This window comes from Narcine bancroftii, chromosome 1 (genome assembly GCF_036971445.1).
Source record: "Narcine bancroftii isolate sNarBan1 chromosome 1, sNarBan1.hap1, whole genome shotgun sequence".
NCBI classification, from domain to species: domain Eukaryota; kingdom Metazoa; phylum Chordata; class Chondrichthyes; order Torpediniformes; family Narcinidae; genus Narcine; species Narcine bancroftii.
This window is the reverse complement of record NC_091469.1, coordinates 200,183,990-200,206,976: the sequence shown is the minus strand read 5'-3', so window position 1 is coordinate 200,206,976 and position 22,987 is coordinate 200,183,990. Positions and strand designations below refer to the sequence as shown.

Here is a 22,987-nt window from a genome sequence, read left to right as displayed (position 1 = left end):
ATTTAATTACCAAGTTTACTTGAATAAAGATTTTGAAATAATTAACTGAACAATATGATCTCTCTATCAGAACTTTGATTTCCATTAGATTTGACTAGTGCCTTGCATTTCCCAGCTGCTGGTTTGCGAACATATCTGTCTCTGATTTGAATATAGTCTATTACTGCGTTAATATTTTAAGGCAACATTTTTTCCTTCAATAATCCAGCAGTGTTGATTTCACAGGCTTTTTGTTCCTAATAGATTTAAATAACTTTCTACCAAATACATAATTATGCAAAGTAGCATGTTTTTTTCTTGACTGTATATCAGTTTGTTGTGACTTTTTATTAGACCACCAACAATGTCACATCAATGAAATTTTCATCGCAAACCAAAAAAAACATTCACCGGAGGCCCATGTGCAATTAAATACTATGCACAAACAAAACAGTAGCCAGACAGGGATATTGTAATTACAGTAATGATTCATGTTATTTAAAACCAGTATTTGGTCATATGTTCAGGGGAAATGAAACTAGTCATAATTGCATCTCCAGGTTTATTATCTTCTGCCAGAACTGATCATTGCAAAAAAGATGGGTTTGTTCTTTCTCTTGATCAACCCACAATGCAGTTTATATACCACACGTTTGCATTTCCTTGGGAAAAGGCTTGGGTGTGAGTCCAGTAACCTCTTTTTTGTGCGGAGGATGTGAAGTATTGTTCTTTGCATGAAACAGATCCTTTGAGTTCTTGCAGTACAAATTGGTATGAATGTGTTGTTCTCCTCCCAAATAATGAAAACCACCAAAACAGATCAAGTATTATCCATTGCAGTTTGCATCAAAAGAGATGTCTGGGTTCACCCATACATATCAGGCCACTTCAGATTCACTGTAGGTGAAATGTTCTTAGTCCTCGATGAGAAATAATGTTGTGTATTAGTCAAGTAATTAATGATCATGTTAGTTCAGTGAAACAGGTGCAGTTTTGTTGAATAGTTCAGGAAAAGGCCCTGGTTATTTTTTTTTTTTAATTTTATATTTTTCACACTATGAACCATACTGACCAAAATACACACAAACATTTCCCTCTTGAATATACACAGTGTCATTTTCTCCCCTTTTCCCCCTCCCTTCCCTCCCTCCTTCACCCCCCCCCCCCCCCCATCCACTCAACGTTCAACATATATCACACAATGAAAATAAACAAGAAATTTGTGTCTTCTACTTTTACACACTGGGTCAGTTCATTTCGTCTTCTTCTCCTTCTGTCATTTTAGGTGGTGGAGGTCCACAGTAGGACTTCTCTGTTGTGTTCCATGTACGGTTCCCAAATTTGTTCGAATACTGTGATGTTATTTCTTAAATTATATGTTATTTTTACCAGTGGAATACATTTATTCATTTCTATGTACCATTGCTGTATTCTCAGGCTATCTTCTAATTTCCAGGTTGACAAAATACATTTTTTTGCTGCAGCTAAGGCTATCATAATAAATCTTTTTTGTGCTCCATCCAAATTGAGTCCAAGTTCTTTACTTCTTTTATTACTTAGAAGAAAGATCTCTGGATTTTTTGGTATGTTGTTTTTCGTGATTTTATTTAATACCTGATTTAGATCTTCCTAAAACTTTTCCAATTTCTCACATGCCCAAATTGCATGTACTGTTGTTCCCGTTTCCTTCTTACAGCGAAAACATCTGTCTGATACTGTTGGGTCCCATTTATTTAACTTTTGGGGCGTGGTGTATAGCCTGTGTAACCAATTATTTTGCATCATGCGTAACCTCGTGTTTATTGTATTTCTCATAGTTCCGGAGCATAGCTTTTCCCATGTTTCATTTTTTATCTTTATGTTTCGATCTTGTTCCCATTTTTGTTTGTTGGCGAAGGTGACAGTAAATGGATATATATCAAACCAATTTAAATTAAGCAGGTCAACTAGGCAGGGGATGTCCACTATCTCTCTCACTGTTCACGTTAGCTAACACTGGCAGAACTGATAAGAACAGAAAATAAAATAAGAGGGATAAAAATAAAAGAGAAGGAATGTAAAATCAGTCTATTTGCAGATGACGTCATAGTATACTTAACAGAACCAGAAATATCAATAAAAGAATTACATAAGAAATTGAAGGAATATGGAGAAGTATCGGGGTACAAGATCAACGCAAATAAAAGTGAGGCAATGCCAATGAATAATGCGGATTTCACAAAGTTTAAGAAAGAAGCACCATTTAGATGGCAAACACAAGCAATCCGATACCTAGGTATACAGCTAGATAATAATCTAGGCCATCTATACAAACTAAATTATCAGTCATTAATGAAGAAATTACAAGACGACTTAGAACATTGGAAAGACTTACCACTAACGCTGATAGGAAGGGTAAAGTGCTTTAAAATGAATAGCTTCCCAAGGATACAATACCTATTCCAATCATCACCAATTCACCTAACAGAGAAATTCTTCAAGGAGTTAAAGAAAATAATAAGGAAATTCTTACGGAAAGGGGGGAAACTGAGGATAGCGCTAGATAAATTAACAGAATGGTACAAACAAGGGGGCTTACAGCTACCAAACTTTAAGAATTATTATAGATACCTATCAGATTTTTATCAAACAAGGGAAAAACCAGATTGGACCAGATTAGAGCTAGATAAAATAGGGGACAAGGTACCTGAACATATACTATACAAGTGGGATGAAAAGCTGGTGTAACATAGGAATTCACCAGTACTGCACCATCTGCTCAACATTTGGAAGAAGATTCACGTAGAAAGGAATAAAACAAATGATCAGCTACCAAAATTAATATTGACGCAAAATCAACTAATCCCTTTCACAATAGATAACCTTTCCTTTAGAGAATGGGGATCAAAAGAATAGAAAATTGTTTTTCGGGAAATAAATTATTATCTTTTGAACAAGTGAAGGACAAATATGGTATAACTCATGGTACAATGTTTGCATACCACCAACAGAAAACCTACTCGAAGGACAAATTGGGAAGGAGGCTGAGGTTACCAGAAGGAAGCAATTTTGAATATGTGATTACAGACATAATGATAATTAAAAGATTTATAACAATCATGTACATCAAACTGCAAGAGAAAGAGAACGAGGAAACAAGCTGTAGGCCATGGTTATTCTTAATGTAATGGCATCGGTGTAATAATGGTAAACAAAAAAATCTGCGGATGCTGGGGTCTTGTGCAGTGCTCAAAAGTGCTGGAGAAACTCAGCAGGTCACGCAGCATTCACCGGGCAAAAAAAGTGGGTCTTGTATGCCATCAAATATGATAAGTGATGATATAATCTGATTTATGATTGATCATTGAAGATTAAATATTCCCCAGAATACCAATAGCATTTTGCTGTGCTTTGATTATGCAAGGCCTCTTGTACTTCAGCTCAATCAAGCCAACAGGATTTTGGGTTCAATGATTTGTCCAAAAAAATCCAGTACCTCCAACAGTCTAGCCATCCTTCAAGATCATACTGAAGTGACAGCTGTGATTATGTTCTGTTGGTCTTGAATCCATGATCTTTTGTCACAGGTGAGAATGCTGAGGTGAGGAGGACAATTTAAATAATTGTAAACCAGGATTTTTCAATGTGTGCCTTTTAAAATAATTTCTCATGGAGAAGGCTTTCACCAGAAAATGTCGATTGAATTTTGATGTGAAAAGTCATTGATTGGTTCATAGTTTTCAAGAAATGGACATTGTTAAAGTCATCACATTTGTCAACCCATGTCAAAGATTACTTTTTGTTTCAAAGCAATTTACTATTTAAAAAGTGGAACAAGCCTTTCACAAAGATATTAATGGATAGGGAATGTTCATTAAAGCTAGCAAAATCCTCTGGTAGAGATTGATGGCCAGCTGTTTAAAATTCACAGCCAACCTGTGCTCGGTCTTAGACTATGTAAGTTTAAATTAATGGGATAAGAGGAAACTATGACATATCTGAGGAAATATAATAAGATGCACATCATTGGGGAGAGAAAAGGAATTTTTCACACAAAATAGCTGCTGATTTGCAAAATCCTGTGGATTTTTTTTAAAGTGATCCTTTTTGCGAATTTTACTGTAACAAAAATGTAAATTTCTTGTAAAATTAGCTTTGGCCTTGTCATTTTTAAATAATTCAAATAGGAAGTTAGAACGAACAGCAACAAAAGAATCACTTTTGTGTAATTTTAACAAATTATGAATGTGTTTTCATTAATTCATCAATCTCAGTTTTTGAATTGCAAAGATGTGAATTTCATGGTTTTGTGAAAGGCTGAAAATGAAATTCTGTTTTTTAAAGTTACATAATAATTGCAGTACAGCATTACTATAAATTAAGCTATGATTGCTGCTTCAAATTTGATGTAATCAAAAGAAAACTAAATATATTGCAAAAAATAATTTATCTTGCATTTGTCTTTAGCATCTGGATTTAACACTTGTAGAATGCTCCTTTGTCATCGTGTGGATTCTACTCAAAAATTAATTGTATGTGGCCTTTAATTGGAACATTTTTTAAATTTTCTGGGAATTACTTCACATTTTGATCAGTAAAGAAACAACATTTTGTTTAATACCTCATTTCATGCATTCAAATAAAACAAAGAAGTATTCTGATTTGAAATTAAAATGGCATTGGCTGCTTCCCTATTGCACCCTATCACTTCTGTGAATAGAAAATGATTGAGCAAGCATGCATTCAAATTGTATTTTCACACCTTTTAGAAATTTCATGGTCTTTTACAGCTTTTAAACTTTTGAAGTGAAGTCACTGTTTAAGGACGTGGAATTGTGACAACCAATTTGGATATATCAAAATTCCACGAACAGAACTAAAATAAGTAATCAGGCAGTCCTGTTTATTGGTGGGGATGGTTACATGTTGGTTGGAACCTTGTGAGGTCTCCTACCTGTATTTACATATATTTGGGAGAGCTGGTGGCATTTGGGATAAACAGCTCAACTATAGTACAGCAACTCCAAAAGCCAATCCAGAACATGTGCTCAAATCGCTGGAGTCTGATTGAAGCCGTAATCTGACTGAAAGCAAAACACTGAAACAATTTAGTTACAGGGACTGAAGAGATTTCAGTTAAATTATTTTTCTCAATAGATCTTTTTATTCAAAATGATGAATTACAAGAGATATGTACACTGCCTTTGCATATTTGAACAGGATGTGTATTTAAAAAGAAAAAGGTTTTGATAGGGATACTGATTTTGTTTCTGATCCAGGCACATATCCTTGACGCTTCCTGCTAGTTTCCGAAATAAGATGCACGGCACCAGACCAGATTTTGAGCTCCAGGCCTCCAGTCTCTATGCCATTTCAGGTGAGTCTTAAAGGACATCGGCATCCATCATCAACATACCTATTTTCAGGTTTAAAAATTGTATGCCCCATTACCATATCCTGTATGTGGAAGTGCAGTTTTTCATTATGCATTTTGATCAATTCCAGTGAACGAGAAATAATCTTATAATTAGAGAACTAAAGTTGTCAGGCACTACGAGGTCACCTAAAAACATTTATATAATTCAAATGAAACCCAGCTGGTTTTTTTTCTTTCTAACAGCTCACCCTTTTGACCCAAACAAAAGTGCTCCAGGGGAGCTTTCTGTATTTTCTACTTGGATTTCCACGGAATATTTGTCTACGGTAATATTAAGGAGCCCCTTGACAAAAAAAAGCTTTTTTTTTATTGCATGCAGTAGCTCTGTTCTGCATTCAAATATTTCTTATTGATAAACCATTTTTCAAAGTATCATTAATTTGAAAAGCCCAACTATAAAATATTTTTATACATCTATATCTCTGCAATAAAAGGCTTATTTTTCATGACGATTTTGTGAGTTGAGAATGCAGCTAAGAAATTGCTTCACTTTTTTTTGCAAGGCTAAAAAATGAACCGGATAATCTCTGAATTGCAAGACATTTCCTTGTATTGCTTATAGCTGACTTAAAGACAAATAGTACAGTTACAGGTCTACAGGAATAGTTGAAATGTATGAGCTGTAAGAGCTTTAATTTGAAGATTTTTAAAAATCTTGACATTTATTCAGAAGATCAAGTACATTGCTTGTGGTAAATGCTTTATTTCTGTGTTGCCATCAAGAATTGAAGTGTAAATTTGGGAATTCTATCTGAAATAAGATTTTTATGATCTTAATGAGTTTAAAAATGCATCAATAATAAATAAGCTCGATAAATAGAATTGTGTTTTTAAATCCATCAAATGATTGGTTTCTGTCCGCACTAATGGAGAGTGGGGTAGAGTGCGAGGACTGCAGAAGTGGTCGTGGAGGAGGAGGATTATTAATCACGAAAACTCTTAAATTAACACATTTACTATTAATCATATGTTTTATGTTTGTTGCTGGGGTGGTGTTGACAGGTGGGCAAATTTACTCTTGAAAAAACATGTGGGTGCTGTCAGGCATCAGGAAGCAGTCTTGTTGGGATTGATGAATTGCCTGCTCTCTTGATTAAACCTTCAGTCACTAGCAACAGCAAAACCAGAAACTGGTTTTTGAATAGAATGTGTCAAATTCCTTTGGTTCTGGATTGTTGCAAGTGTCCCAGCTTGTATTGTGTACTACCCAAATATGTGAATTCTGACACTTCTGTTGTTTCTGAATTATTTACTTATTGATAGCCACAGAACAAAATATTGAAACTGTGTATGTGTGTCATGTGTCAATTCAGACTGTGCTTAGGATTCTGGAAGGTGGGGTTGATGTCGCATTGGGAAAGGCCAATAAGTCTTTAAGCTTGGAATAGAGATGAGGGCACATTTCTTCATCCAGAGGGCAATGAATCTGTGGAATTCATTGCCATAGATTGTTGTGGAGGCCAAGTCATTGGGTATATTTAAAGCAGATATTGATGGGCTCTTGATTAGAAAGGGTGTCAAAGGTTATGGGGAGAAGGCAGGAGAATGGGATAGGGAGGAAAACTGAAAAAGCTATGATTCAAATGGCAGAGCAGACTCGATAGGCTAAATGGTTTTACTCTGCTCCTACATCTTGTGTACAATTATTTTTGTCTTTTTTTGAACTGTACTGTGTTTATATGCTCAACATACTGGATAGATACTTGATGAGACCAGTGAGATGCTTGAGCTCAGCAATGATGGAGGAAAGAACTTTGAATTAGAAGGCCCACTGTTCTTTTCCGAGACGACGTTTTAGCAAGTTGGATCACCTTGCTGTGCTCCTTCTGCCTTCATATAGACAAAACCTAAAAGGAGAGGCTCTGGAGATGAGGACAGCCAGAAGACAGTCACGGGAGGCTGAAAAATGGTTATAAGACAACATCGAGTCAGCAGATTGGGTGTTGTTCAAGGACTCAGCTGGGGATCTGAACGATTATACTAGGATTGTCTCAGACTTTATCAAAACTGCTGTGGACAAGTGTGTCCCCACCAAATCATTCAGGGTTTTCCCTAACCAGAACCCCTGGAGGAACAATGAAACCTAGAACCTGCTGAGAGCCAGATCACAGACATTTAAAACCAGAGATCCAGATCAATACAGCAGATATCTCCTGGATGAAATAGAGATTGCGGATGAAAATGGAAACAATGAAGGACACCTGAAAACTGTGGTAGGGTGTAAATCATACAACCTGCTACAAAACCAAATCCAATGCAGTAGCAGACGGAAAAGCTTCACTCCCAGAAGAACTCAATGCCTCCTATGCCTGATTGGACCACTGTAACACCAAAAAACCACCCCTCCGCACCCCATGTCCCCTGATGATCCTATTCAGTCCATATCCGAGGATGATGTGCGGGCTGCCTTCAGGAGAGTGAATCCAGTTGGATGGAGTACCTGGCTGGGTATTAAAAATCTGTCCTGACCAACTTACCAATGTATTCACAGATATTTTCAACATTTAACTCCGGCAGGGTGTGGTATCCACCTGTTTCAAACACGTGTCAATCATACTGGTGCCCAAAAAGAGTTTATCACCTACCTTAATGACTCTTGACCAGTAGCACTTCCATCATCATCAATAAAGTATTTTGGAAGGCTGGTGTTGAAACATATTATCTCCTGTCTGAGTGGCAGCATGGATCTGTTCCAGTTTGCCTATCATAGCAACAGGTCTACAGTGGATGTCATCTCACTGGCTCTACACAAACCCTGGAACACCTGGACAGCAAAGATGCATGCATCAGGATGCTCTTTGTTGACTAAAGTTCAGCATTTAACACCATCATCCCCTCAAAACTGATCAGCAAACTCCAACACCTGGGACTGAACACTCCATTGTGTAATTGAATCCTTGATTTCCTCAACTAAGACCACAATCATTGAAGATTGATAAAAACATCTCCTCCGCAATCTCCATCTTCCCTGCTTTATTCACTTTACACCTACGATTGTGTGGCTCGGTACGATAATAACACCATCTACAAATTTGCCGATGATACCATGGAAGTGAGTGAAATAAAGAAAGACGAATGAGTCAGCATACAGAAGGGAGAATAAAACCTTGGCTGAATGGTGCACCAACAACAACCTTGCACTAAATATCACCAAAATCAAGGACTTGATTGTTGACTTCAGGAAGAGAAAAACCAGAGATACTGTATACGACCGAGTAATCATTGGGGGGATCAGAGGTGGAGAGGGTGAACAAATTAAATTCTTAGGAGTCACTATCTCAGAGGTTCTTTCCTGGGCCCAATATATTAATAGCATCGTGAAGAAAGCACGTCAGCACCTCTACTTCCTCAGGAGTTTGCGGAGGTTTGGTATGATACCTGAAAGTCTGGCAAATTTCTACAGCTGACCAGCTGTATTGCAGACTGGTATGAAGATGCCAATACCCCTGAGCATAAAGCCCTCCAAAAGATAGTGGACTCAGCCCAGGATGTCATGGGCAAAACTCTCCCCATTATTGAGAACATCTACAGGGTATGCTGCCGTCAGAGAGCAGCAGCAATCATCAAAGTCCCACACCACCCAGCACCTGCTCCGTTCTCGCTGCTGCCATCAGGAAAGAGTTATAGATGCCACAAGCCTCCTTTTCCAATCTTTTTATTAATCATTTTATAGGTAAACAATTCATGAGGAAATAGGAGTACATGATCAAAAAGGGAAAATAAAAATATCACTATATGATATCATATGATATAACATTGAATTAACAAATATGTTCTCATCTCCTCAAACTGAAATCTTCAAAAAAGAAAAAAAATTATATAAAACTCCACTTAATCTAAGAAAAAATCAAAAACAAACAAGCAAAAACAAAACAAATAAAGAGACTGGCAGCCTATCCTGAGAATTTATTAATAAAAATTAATAATATGTTATTTGCCAACAAAGAGAAAAGAAATAAAATTAAATATAGTCCGGAAGGGAAAATAATTATACTAAATTGTGGAAATAATTTATAAAAGGTCGCCAAGTCTCTTCAAATTTAACAAAAGTATCAATGTATGACTCTCAACTCTCTCTAAACTTAAACATAATTTGAGAGAACCATTAAGTCAAAATAGGTGGATTAGAATCTTCCATTTAAATAAGATAGCTCTTCTATCCAACAATGTAGAAAAGGCTACAACCTGATGTGTGGAACTGAGAACTCATCCCACATCTAGAACTATAATTCCAAAAAGAGCAGTCAATAGGCTAGATTGCAAACTAACATCCAGCATAGCTGACAAAGTCTTAAAAATATCTAACCAATACCTCTCCAACATAAGGCATGACCAAAACTTATGAGTTAGAGAAGCCATTTCTGATTTACATCTATCACAAATAGGATTAACGTTAGAAAAAATTTGAGCCAATTTGTCTTTGAACATATGAACCAGGTGTAGCACATTAAACTGAATCAAAGAATGATGATCACATATTGAAGAAGTATTAACCAATCCAAAAATCATCTTCCATGATTCCTCTGGAAGATGTAACTGAAGTTCCTCTTCCCAGGCCCTTTTAATTTTGTCCTTTAATTTTAATCTAAAATGTGAATGCAATCTTAATAACATTATAAATGATACCTATTAAACCCTTATGAGAAGGGTTCAAATGAAAAAAAAATCAACCAAATCCAGTTGGTACAATGTTGGAAAGTTAGGCAGTAAAGTATTCAGAAAATTTATAATTTGGAAGCATCTTAAAAAAAAATGTGACTTGGGTATATTATATTTATGGCATAATTGTTCAAAAGACATTAAGCTACCATCTATAAACAAATCTGAAAAAGAGATGATTCCTTTAACTTTCCAGAAAGAGAAGGCTTGATCCATTATAGAAGTTGAAAAAAAATAAGAGAAATGGTACTATATAAAATAAAAATTTTGGTGCCACAAGACTCGCACCACCAGGTTCAGGACAGCTGCTCCCCCTCCACCACCAGGTTCAGGAACATCTGCTCCACCTCCACCACCAGGTTCAGGAACATCTGCTCCCCCTCCACCACCAGATTCAGGAACATCTGCTCCCCCTCCACCACCAGATTCAGGAACATCTGCTCCCCCTCCACCACCAGATTCAGGAACAGCTGCTCCCCCTCCACCACCAGGTTCAGGAACATCTGCTCCCCCTCCACCACCAGCTTCAGGAACAGCTGCTCCCCCTCCACCACCAGATTCAGGAACATCTGCTCCCCCTCCACCACCAGATTCAGGAACATCTGCTCCCCCTCCACCACCAGATTCAGGAACATCTGCTCCCCCTCCACCACCAGATTCAGGAACATCTGCTCCCCCTCCACCACCAGATTCAGGAACATCTGCTCCCCCTCCACCACCAGATTCAGGAACATCTGCTCCCCCTCCACCACCAGATTCAGGAACATCTGCTCCCCCTCCACCACCAGATTCAGGAACATCTGCTCCCCCTCCACCACCAGATTCAGGAACATCTGCTCCCCCTCCACCACCAGATTCAGGAACATCTGCTCCCCCTCCACCACCAGATTCAGGAACATCTGTTCCCCCTCCACCACCAGACTCCTCAACAACAAACTCAATCAGGGACTTATTTAAGGACTCTTACTTTTGCACATTATTGATTTTTTAAAAAATTCTCTCTGTATTGCAGTCAGTTTGTTTATATTCATGATCTGTTTACAGTTGTTGTTTACATGTGTACAATGTGCAGTTTTTTTGCAATATTCTGCTTGCTCACAGGAAAAGAATGTGATGTCATGTATGTACTTTGACAATAAATCCTAATTGTCCATTGCGGGTCTGAATTGCTGATCTGCTGAAAAATAAGCCCTCGAATCGAAATGGTGGGACCCTACCTGCCAACACTGTCTGTGTACCTTTGCCACAAGGATGGCAGTATTTCCTGACCACCTCTGATCAATCATGGTGACCCTGTATCTTGTGAACAAATTTAGAGGTCATTAATACAGAGGATGTAAATGCAATCCACACCATTAAAACCATTGACCTTGTCAGATGCAATCTCAATTTGAAGTAACATAGAACACTACAGTACAGAAATAGTCCATTCAGCCCATCTCATCTGTGCCAAGCTATTTATTCTGTCATCCATTCGACCTGCACCCAGACCACAGCCCTCCATAGCCTCTCGTCCATGTACCTATCCAATCTTCTCTTAACCTCCTCTTTCCACCACAGTTAATTCTCATTTGATTGTGATGCACAAAAGGGACTTTAAAATGACATGGTTTGACAGGCTAAGGTGCAAGGAGTGACATTTCTCAAACCACATAGAAATTATCTCTTGTGTCCACTATCTCTTAAGACCACTGTCATTTTCTTTGCAATCACTACATACATAACAAGTCAACAACTCTCCAGTATTTTCCATATCTATGTGTGGAAAGTCTTGACTGCTTCTCAACAGCCCATTTCTCTGTACCTTTTGGGGTTCTAATGACACTAGCATGACTGTGTGAGTTTTTAAATTTACTTGTATAAATTATTCTCTATGCTACATGGGTAATAAATTGAATCACCAGTACACAGAACATAGAACAGGGGAGATGTTCAATAGCCAATGGTGCTAAAATTATCTCCATTGAATCAGAGATTGAGGTGAAAGGCAAGGCTTTCTCCCCAAGAGGGTATTGACATTGGGGGTACCAGCTCAGATCACCATTGCAGTCTTGAATTTAGGGGAGTCATTCTTTTAATTTGTTATGTGAACTGTAAGATTTAGTTAATTAAATAGATTTGACTCCAATGAAATGGCAAATTGAAAAAAACAATTTGAGAAATGTGGAGATGCTCTCTACAGTAGATTGCAAATTCTTGTAATGTGTTTCTTACCAATGGAACTTTGGTCAGTTTGTACTGCTGCTACACACACCAGAAACACACCACAGGACACGGTGGAGGTTTCAGTTTTACACGTGCCCCTTTAAGGCCAACGGAAGTTCCACCCCCCCCCCCCCGTGACAGTGACGTCATCGTGTTGCCCAGGGGCACGAGCTGTGGCCTAAGCTACAAGGCGATCAGCAAGCCCTGATGGCGCCATCTTCCTGCAGCTGCCCCACCAGCGCGGCGATACAAGCGGGGCCGGTTCGCTACAAGAGATGTGCATCGCCACAAGTTTTTATTTTGCTCAAACTGCACCATTTCAGCAGTTTTCAATTGGAATCCTTCCCTTTATCTTTTTTTTCTTAAAATTGACTAACAATTTTTGATATACTGAATTCAACTCAGCAGTACAGGAGTTTAGTGCATCATTTTGGAAATCTTTATAATAAAGGAATGCAATTCTTAATAAATTCCTTCAGCAATAATACTTTAATGTCTACTATTGATGGAATATGGGACAGCTGTTACATTTATTAGTTGTAAAAAGCCATTGAAACCAATCTAAGTTTGTGTCATTTTAGTCCTTTGAAAAATATTTAATTTATGGAGCAGTAAAATGGCTAATTATTTGTGCTACAGAAGCTGAAACTGTACACTACTGAAAACACTTCCCACAAAAATGCATTTTTTAATTTGCTGCAGTATGCTGACCCTTCAATTAAGAAGCTACCAGTTGCAATGTAATTTCAATTATATAACAGCTATGGACAGCAGGCTGTCCATGTGTAGAATTCAAAATCAGCATTGTCGTGTGCTGGGGTTCAACTGTTAATTAATCTAATCAACACTGATAGTTTTGGGAAGCACTGACAATTGTCTCCAAAGGAAAGTTAATATTTCTAGGTGTTTTACTGTGAGCTGATTTATTTAGCAAACACTTAATGTGTTATTGGGCTACTGTAGACTTATCAGGATGCTGCTTGGATTAGAGGGTCTGAGCTGCAAGGAGAAACTCGGCAGACATGGGTTGTTTACGTCAGAGCATCGGAGGCTTAGAGATGTTTATAAAATGCTGAGAGGCATAGATCGGGAAGATGGTTAGAATATTTTTCTCATGATAAAAATGTCACATACTAGAAGGCACGAGTTGAGAGGGAGGGGGAATGTTTAAGCAAGTTGTGTCTGGAATAGGCTGCCAGGGTAGTGGAGGAAGCAGATGTGATAGCAGTGTTTAAGAGGCTTCTAGAGAGGCACATGAATAAGTAGGGAATAGAGTGATATGTATCATGTGCAAGCAGCAGAGATTAGTTTAATTTGGCATTATGTTCAGTGTAGTTATTGTGAGCCTCAGGGACTATTCCTGTGTTGAATTGTTCTATGTACTTAAAATATATAATGTTTCTGAACAATATGTCCAATATTTTTAGATTTGTTGCTTGGCATCATTGGAAAGGACTTCTCATATCTCTTTATTGCTCTTTTTGGGAATTTTTGGTTATTCAACTATGTCATACTTTCCCATGCAAGTTACTTTCTGTTTTTAGACTTCCCTGCCTTTACTTCATAAGTGCTTTGGACAAACAATCCCCGAAAGTACAATTGGTTGTTTACACTGATCACTTTGACCTCGACCAATCAGTTGGAAAAATGGGTTTTGGAGGAAAGTTGAATGAAGAATTCTTCAGGAGATTGGGATCGTGAAAAGTAGATAGTAGAGCAGCAATTAAGTATTAATTGGAAGATTCATATCATGGTGGGGAGCTGGCTGATGGAGGACCTCAGTTTTCTTCAGGCTGACTACCAGGCCAAACATTTTGGCAGTTTCCGCAAAACAGGACGTCAAGCGCTGAAGAGCTGGCTCTGAACGGGCAACTAAAGCGGCATCGTCTGCAAAGAGTAGTGCCAAAATGTTTGGCCTGGAAGTCAGCCTGAAGAAAACTGAGGTCCTCCATCAGCCAGCTCCCCACCATGACTACCAGTCCCCCCACATCTCCATCGGGCACACAAAACTCAAAACAGTCAACCAGTTTACCTATCTCGGCTTCACCATTTCATCGGATGCAAGGATCGACAACAAGATAGACAACAGACTCGCCAAGGCAAATAGCGCCTTTGGAAGACTACACAAAAGAGTCTGGAAAAACAACCAACTTAAAAACCTCAAAGATTAACGTATACAGAGCCATTGTCATACCCACTCTCCTGTTCGGCTCCGAATCATGGGTCCTTTACCGGCATCACCTACGGCTCCTAGAACGCTTCCACCAGCGTTGTCTCCGCTCCATCCTCAACATTCATTGGAGCGACTTCATCACCAACATCGAAGTACTCGAGATGGCAGAGGCCGACGGCATCGAATCCACGCTGCTGAAGATCCATCTGCGCTGGGTAGGTCACGTCTCCAGAATGGAGGACCATCGCCTTCCCAAGATCGTATTATATGGCGAGCTCTCCACTGGCCACCGTGACAGAGATGCACCAAAGAAGAGGTACAAGGACTGCCTAAAGAAATCTCTTGGTGCCTGCCACATTGACCACCACCAGTGGGTTGATATCACCTCAAACCGTGCATCTTGGCACCTCACAGTTTGGCGGGCAGCAACCTCCTTTGAAGAAGATCGCAGAGCCCACCTCACTGACAAAAGACAAAGGAGGAAAAACCCAACACCAACCAACCAATTTTTCCTTGCAACCGCTGCAACCGTGTCTGCCTGTCCCGCATCGGACTTGTCAGCCACAAACGAGCCTGCAGCTGACGTGGACATTACCCCTCCATAAATCTTCGTCCGCGAAGCCAAGCCAAAGAAGGAAGATTCATATAGCAAAGGAGTATGAGAGGTGACTTAATAAAGGTCTTAACAGAAGCATGGATCGATCGGGTGGACTGTCAGCATCTTTTTCCTAGAGCGATAGAAGCAAACACCAGAATACGTTTGTACAAAAGTTTGAGGATAGTTATTTTGACAAAAAGAGTAGTGGTTGCCTCAAATGCATTGTCAGTAGTAGTGTTGGAGGCTGATGAAATAGGGGCATTTAAAAAGCTCATAGAGAGGCATATGGATGAAAGAAAAATAGAGAATAGTGAGGCAGGATAGGCTTATTTCTTTTTTGAGTAGGTTTATATAGGTCGGCACAACATTATGTGTATAAAGGCCTACACTGTGCTATTATGTTCTATGTAAAACACATTTATTACTGATTATTATGAAACTGTTGTAGGGGGTTAACTTAAAATATATATTTACTGGAAGTCTAATGCATTTGTGAATATTTTTTCCACTATTGGAAATAAGATTTGACTCTTGTAGGATTTAAGTATTCTGGACAAGAATCAATGACCAGCAAATTCTTCAGAAAGACTGATTTTTTTTTGTTCCTGAGATGCTGCCAATACTAGCTTTCATTGCCCTATTTGTTCCTCAAATATTGGCGTTCTAGAGCATTTCAGAGTGATTATTAGTCCATTCTAATAATTGCTCTCTGAAATGACAGCATTTGCAGTGATAGGTCTGAAGTCACATGTAGGCTAAACTGGTAAGGACAGCGCATTCCCACTGGGAAGAATGTAGTGAACCAGATGAGTTTTTCAGCATCTGCTGTTTCATTACCAGTTCTGTTTTTTGTTTGTCCATTTTGTTTTCCATTGGTTACATTTAAATTCTCTTGTTTGATTTCTGTTTCAGATCAGAAATCAAAGTCCTATGAATACTGTATCACAATCATTTTATCCTTCTGAAAATCCAAGTGAGATACATTTTTTTTTCCTTTTAGCTTCATGTTCATCAACTACAATGTTTGGCACAAAGAGAGGGATTTATCTAAACAATTGGGGGCTTGGTTTTAATCCTTTAGTTTTATATTATCTCTTTTTCATCAGAGAAGTTACAGATTAAAACAGAAAACACTGGAAAATCTCAGCAGGTCACAGCTCATCAGTGAGAAGGGGAACAGTCAACATTGACCCTCAATTGCTGAGTATTTCCACCATTTTCTGTTTTTATTTTAGATTTCCAGAATCTGTTTGTTTCCAGAATCTATTTGTTTCACCAAATTGCAATTTACTTTGTACTTTTAAAATAGTTTGGCTGAAATTCAACACCTTCCAATGTCATGTAAAATATCCAAATGTTCCTTAAAAGGTTTGGTGTCTGCTTCAAATATTGTTGACATAAATTTCTATGGTGAAATGGTAAGGAAAAGCAACCTTCAATCACCTCTTCATTGCTCAGGATTCCACTGACAAAATAATGAAGGAAATAATTATTCATGCACAAGTCTACAGAGTTTGGTATTGCCCGGTTGTGGCTTTTTTTTTGCAACATAGTTTGAAACGAGGGAGTCCCTTCCCAAGAAATGCACAGTTTTCAAGTGGTGTTTGACCGCTACAGTGTTGCCATAATGATTTAAAAATCTGTAAAGGCAAACTAGATGGCACAGGAAAACATTGACTCGACAGAAAATATTATACAGTTTTAATTAAAATCATAAATGGCCTCAAAATTAATTACATAAGAATGTTATAACAAACTTTCAGAGGCATGTAATTAAATGTGTTAGAAAAGACATTGAAACATACAAAAACTAAGTTACTATTGTGCATTTTATGGCAGAATTTTTATGGATAAATAGAGATTTCAAAATGCTTTATTTTTTTTTGTTTTTGATGAGTCAAATTTAAGATGCATCTAATTTTCTTTCCCTGAGTTTTTAATGGATTTAATCCAATTGAAATCTTCAAAAACAAAATAGATAATTCGAGTTACTGACTAACTTTGCATTGGCTTACACCTTTGGAAATTTTTATGTTGCTGCTTCCATTCTATGCCGTGGAATGGTTCCCAAAATTAACTCTTTAAAATGAAGAAATAACATTTATTTGTAAGTATTGTTGTTTGCTGTCATTAAACTGGAGGCCATGCAATGGACATCTTCTGATAAAGGTAAACTATGTCATTGTATTTTATTTTTTGTACAAATACTTGAAAGTGTCTCTCTCCTATTATCCTGATTTCATTTATTTTCCCATGCCTGTGGAATTATCAATCTATGGAATTATCTATCTTTCTTGAGAATCATCAGTAACCTTCAGTATTCTGATTTCTCACCCTCTTGTCTCACTCTGGAAGGAGTCCTAATGGACAAATTGTGTGCTATAATAGAAATAGAGCCTCATAACAGTTTAATGCTAGATTCACACTTTCACTAGTTATTGCTATGGGTTTTGATCCTTCAGTGAATGATAGTATCAATCAGTAAAGGACAGACATATCTTCGGATATTCTGCTAACTTCATTTTTAGTGATGAAAGAACAACGACTGTGTCTATGTGTTTGGAGCATTCAAAAACATTATCATGCTTTAAATTTTCTTTAAATCAAAGATAGTTACGAGTAAAATAATACTCATTTTGGACTATTAAAATTATGATTCTTTCAAAAATATTTTTATTGATTTTAATAAAAGCATACTAACAAAAAAGGTCATTAAATAGACAGGGACAGTTATACAAATGAAATAAGACATTCTGTATATCACTAACATACATAAATTGTAAACCATGTCCATAAATCATATTCTAAATAGTGTTCTTTAAAGTAAGCACCTAAAATTTGTAGTGAGAAATAATAGTGAACTTGTCAGTTCTTACCATTACATTGGAGGAATGTGACAATAATTTTGGGTGCACAATTAAAAGAGGAAATTCTAAAGGTGCTGTCAATAATTGCCTGGTCCTTCCCAGATACACTTAATTTGGACCCTTCAGCAGTAATTTCTGGGCTGACAAGTATGTCGTTGCACTGTTTTCCATAAAACTTGGAATTATTGCAGTTTTTCGATAAGATTTATCTTGTGATTACAATAATCTGCTGAGCTGTTACCACTATTTACTTACACTCTTTGGCCAGTAGAGCTAGTTTTATATCTGCATTGCTATTCCCTCACATGAATATTCAATAAAATTATTAGTCTCTTAAAGTTCCCCTGTGGCTGAAACCTGACAGCAGTACATCTGGGGGAAATGCAAGGCACAACATAGACTGGGAGATTATTTCCGTGTATCTTATTTTGTGGTCAGCATTGGACACTGTTGTTTCACCTCTGATGGCGAACCCCTGAAAGACAAAAATTGGGAAATGTAGTTTCATTAGCTTCTCTATTATTATTAAAGCTCAAATTTCAGAATCTGAGTGTGGATGTCATAGGTTTATGCTCTGCATTAGTTTTCTGGTCAGGTCTGGGATTGCTAATTTATTCTCCATTGCCTTTAGGATGGAAGAGAAAAAGAAAATATAATGTAGAACTTAAGTATAGATTTGTATCCAGTCGTTCAATTTTTTCACTATTACTTTAAATCTTCAGTTTGCTTTCTTAGAAGCTATAGCTTGCAGCTTTTATAATTTGTAATGCTGTGTCTTACTTTTCTTTTGTTCCAAAACTAAAATTTCACAACACATTTTGCCTACAGGCAAATTTTCCTTTCATATGTATAGGCCTTCCCAATTGATTCAGGTGTTTTAGAGCAGATGTGTCCATCTGTATATGTGGCAAGCCATTTTTTATGGGCAAGGAAATTAAAGAACTTAAGGAATCTCAAGTTAACGAAGGACTACCATCTTAAAAGTTTAAGTATTTTCATTGTTACACAAGATTCTTGCAAAGCATTTGTATCTTGGCTTTTAATGTGGATGGAACCTACAGTGAGATCCAATTATTTTAATAGCCGTTACATGACTGACAATTAACAGACTGTGTAGACAGGTTTTCCTTTTAAACCCGTAAAATTGAGAGTAGTTCAGAAAATATCAGAGCTGCAAGATGACAATGAATTTTGATTTCCTGGAGCCAATATTAGAGTCCTTATTAAAGTATGTGCATCTGCTTTTAATTTACTCCAAATAATTGGAAAATGCAATGAAGCTTTCCAATTAAGGCACTGCTTTTATGCTGTTTAATAATACCCCCATAATATTATAGCTTATGAAGTGACAGGTGAGCTGTTCTATGAATAAAACATAAATGCAGCAATAAGGGACAGAAAGTGTAGACAGTTGTGGGCTTTTAAACGCAGGATGTGATTTGCATATATTAATCTGTTCTTTTCAGGCTTATCAGGCTTTCTTCAGTAGCTGAAGTAAAAATAGCCTTGACAGGCAATGGCATGCTTCATTTTTTTGAGGATTTATTACATGTATAATTCCAGATCTTTAATAAGAAGATATGACTGATTTTCATAGTACCACAATATTGAAGGAATTCAGCTAATTGTTCCAGATGGTGCATTCTGATTATGCAAAATTACTTTTCATGCTGGTTTTTTTTTTGTTTGGTTTTGTTATTTTGATAGAATTCAAATAAAATTAATTTTCCCATACTGTCTTTTATCTTTTCTACAGAGGTACATCATTTGTAGTAACCTCAATTAATTTTCACCTAGGTTCCTCCCCTCACTGGCTCATTAGATATCTGAGGTCTATAGTTGTGTTTTTATATACCAATCTGGTCTGTTCACTCATTCATTCTTTTTAATTTAAAAGCATTCAAAACATATTACAATGTTCTGCTGTTCCTTTATTGTTTTAACCAGCTTGGAGATGTTAATGAACACAAGCAGTTGTTCATTAAGAAATAGATTATTTCTATTGATTTTTCAGATGTGGCTCAACGTGCAACCCGTTCTGTGGGTGAACTCAGTAACTTGAAACCAGCTTTTCTTTTTATTTGAGTCTTATTTGCTGCACATCATTTCTCTGCCAAATGTCTGGGCAGATTACGATGTTCTGCCAATGCTTTTGTCAAGCAGCTGTTGGGGAAATGCATTTTATTTCTCATGAGATCTTCTCTATGCAAAAAAAAAGGTGCTAGCTGTGGTTTGAGTTTGACCAATGGGTGAGCTGTGAGGTGAGAAAGATTAAATTGGAATGGATGACTCTTGTCCTGGATCACTCCTGAGGAAGGATAATTTGTCAGGAATCTCCACTAAATTGACCAACTAAACACAGCTTGACTTCAACTGCTCCAGTGAAAGAAACAAAAATCCTAGTACAGGTACATAATCTTTTATCCAAAACCTTGGGATCAGACACTTTTTGGAATTCAGAATTTTTCGACTAATAGAATAATAGTAACAGCTGTACGTTAAGTAATGGCGCCGATTTCAGATTTGCGAAAAACAGAGACACACTCCAACTAAAAGTCTCTGAACAGGGGGGAGGGGTGGGGGAATGGCGGGGGGTGCGGGTGTCAGGGTGGGGGGGAGAATGAAGTGAGATAAAGATAGACCATAAAATTACTAGTGTACTTTTTATTTTTAAGTAAAGCATACAGTAAAACTTCAAACATAAACTGGCTCAAACTAAGCTAAACATCTGAAAATATGGTGACTATCATCTTCAGGTTGGAGGCTTTTTAATGATTTCTTCCAGTGTCATTGGGCTCCCGGGCAGGCGCAGGGACTGTAGTCGGGGACTAGCGGCGGCGATTGCGAGGTGTCGGGGACCAGTGGCCATCTGCATCGAAGAAGTTGCCTCGGATTCCCGGGCAGGAGTGGGGACCTTGGGCTCCTGGCATGTTTGACTGATAGGAGCACTGGGACATTACGCTGGATGGGGGTGTGTCATGTTGTGTCATGCTTGGCACGAAATGTGAGCTTTGGTGTGCAGACGACATCCATGGAAAAAATGTTTGGTTTTCAGAGGTTTCTGTGTTCAGAATCATGGATGAAAGATTATGTTCCTGTACTTTTATCTTTGAATCCAAATGGTGACTTGAATAATTTGGTACATGTGTAGATCAGCCATTCTCAACCTTTTATTGGCTATGGGCCCCTTAGGACTCTGCTCAAAGTTTATGGGCCCCTATCCCTGTGAAGCAGCCAAGTTTAGTTGTTTTTTTTCCATACCTCTCTCCGACTGACTACATTGAAAAAATATTTTTAAAATTTTATGATTTCAGTCCATGGTCCTCTTAAATGTGCTGTGCTCCTCCCCCCCCCCCCCCCCCCCCCCCCCCCGGCCCCTGTTGAGTTGGTTGATGTGGGCAATAAATTGGGCAATGCACTTGTAACAAAAGTTGATTCTAAAGGAGTATCTGGTGCTTTGCAGTATGGTGGGTTACTCTGGTGTTTTCAGGATCCTGAGAATTTTAATTGATAATGGGCATAAGTTCAATACTATTGACAGTTCAATCATTTGCAGTTCCTCTGTCAGCTGATCACTTTTTACAGCATTGTTTGGGCAGGGCCCTTAGTATAATAGATCACTGTGATTAACTTGTACTATTTCATTTTTCAATCTCTTTCAATAAATGTTTTTGCTCAAAGAGAGCAAGGGGGAGAGAAAAGTAACCTATGATTTGTTCATATTGAAATTTAAGCCCCAAGTGCAGACAGGATGTGGAAATTCTATTTACTACAACAGGGATCCAAAGGGGAAGGCTCCGAATGCATTGAGAGCTGTTCAGCAAAAAGTCCAATCGACTGCTAGGCATTCTACTATTGAGTTCTGGCTACAGCTTTTTCGGAATACCCTCCCCGTCGTGGTGAGTGTGAAGTGCAAAAGGCAACCAGTAGATCGGTAAAGAAAATGGCACGTTTGAAAACAAAGACTGTGAAGTCACCAGCAGGTGGCGAGTTGGGTGGAATGTGACCACAAATTGAGTGGCAGGGTAGAGGAAACTCCAGCCTCTGTAAAGTGCCATCCTGTCATGGCAGACACTAACCCCCCCCCCAGTCAAGGAGCTCAGTAAAGATATCAATTTGCCCGTCATTGAAAAATTTCCAAGTGATGATGCCATTTTGCTTTAACTCACAAAATTGCCACTTTCAAAAAGTATCTGCTTAAATTTTTTGACCATCGGAGGAGTGGGATTGAACCTTATATCTCAGATTCAAAGAATGTGACCTTGTATCAGATGAAGGACAACTGGAGCAAATATGACTATGATTGGACTATTCTGAGGAAAGGTTTTTCCTTATTTCCTTATCTTCCTACTCTACTCACTTTACACCTACGACTGTGTAACTCAGTTTGACAATAAGAACATCTACAAAATTGCCGATGATACCACGGTAGTAGGTTGTATAAAGGAAGGGGATGAGTCAGCGTACAGGATGGAAGTTGAAATCTGGCTGAATGGTGCACCAACAACCACCTTGCACTCAATGTCACCAAAACTAAGGAGCTGATTGTTGACTTCAGGAAAGGAAAGGTACACAATCCACTAATCATTGGGAGATCAGAGGTGGAGAGGATGAGCAAATTAAGGTTCTTGGGAGTCACTATCTTGGAGGATCTTTCCTGGACCCAACACACCAATGGCATTGTGAAGAAAGCACATCAGCGCCTCCACTTTCTCAGCAGTTTGCAGAGATTTGGTATGACACCAGAAACCCTGACAAGTTTCTACAGAGATGTGGTAGAAAGTATGCTGACTGGCTGCATCACAGTCTGATATGGGAACTGCCCTCCAAAAGGTCGTGGACACAGCCCAGGACATCACAGGTAAAACCCTCCCCACTATTGAGTACATCTACAGGGAATGCTGCTGTTGGAGGGCAGCAGCAATCATCAAAGACACACACCACCCAGCACACGCTCTGTTCTCTCTGCTGCATCAGGAAAGAGGTCTAGGGGCCACAAGACTCACACCACCAGGTTCAGGAACAGCTGCTACCCCTCCACCATCTGACTCCGCAATGACAAAGTCAATCAGAGACTCACTTACTTGTGC

At 38.2% G+C, this 22,987-nt stretch overlaps 1 protein-coding gene across 7 annotated transcripts in view; it reads left to right on the top strand.

The window, feature by feature from the left end:
- Positions 1–22,987, top strand: part of mvb12ba (multivesicular body subunit 12Ba) — a 287,792-nt gene that overhangs the window by 142,918 nt on the left and 121,887 nt on the right. For all 7 annotated transcript variants that reach the window (XM_069888146.1, XM_069888144.1, XM_069888159.1 and 4 more), the window contains one exon: positions 5,238–5,335. In XM_069888146.1, coding sequence (XP_069744247.1) covers positions 5,238–5,335 — 98 coding nt within the window. The remainder of the gene's footprint in view (positions 1–5,237; positions 5,336–22,987) is intronic.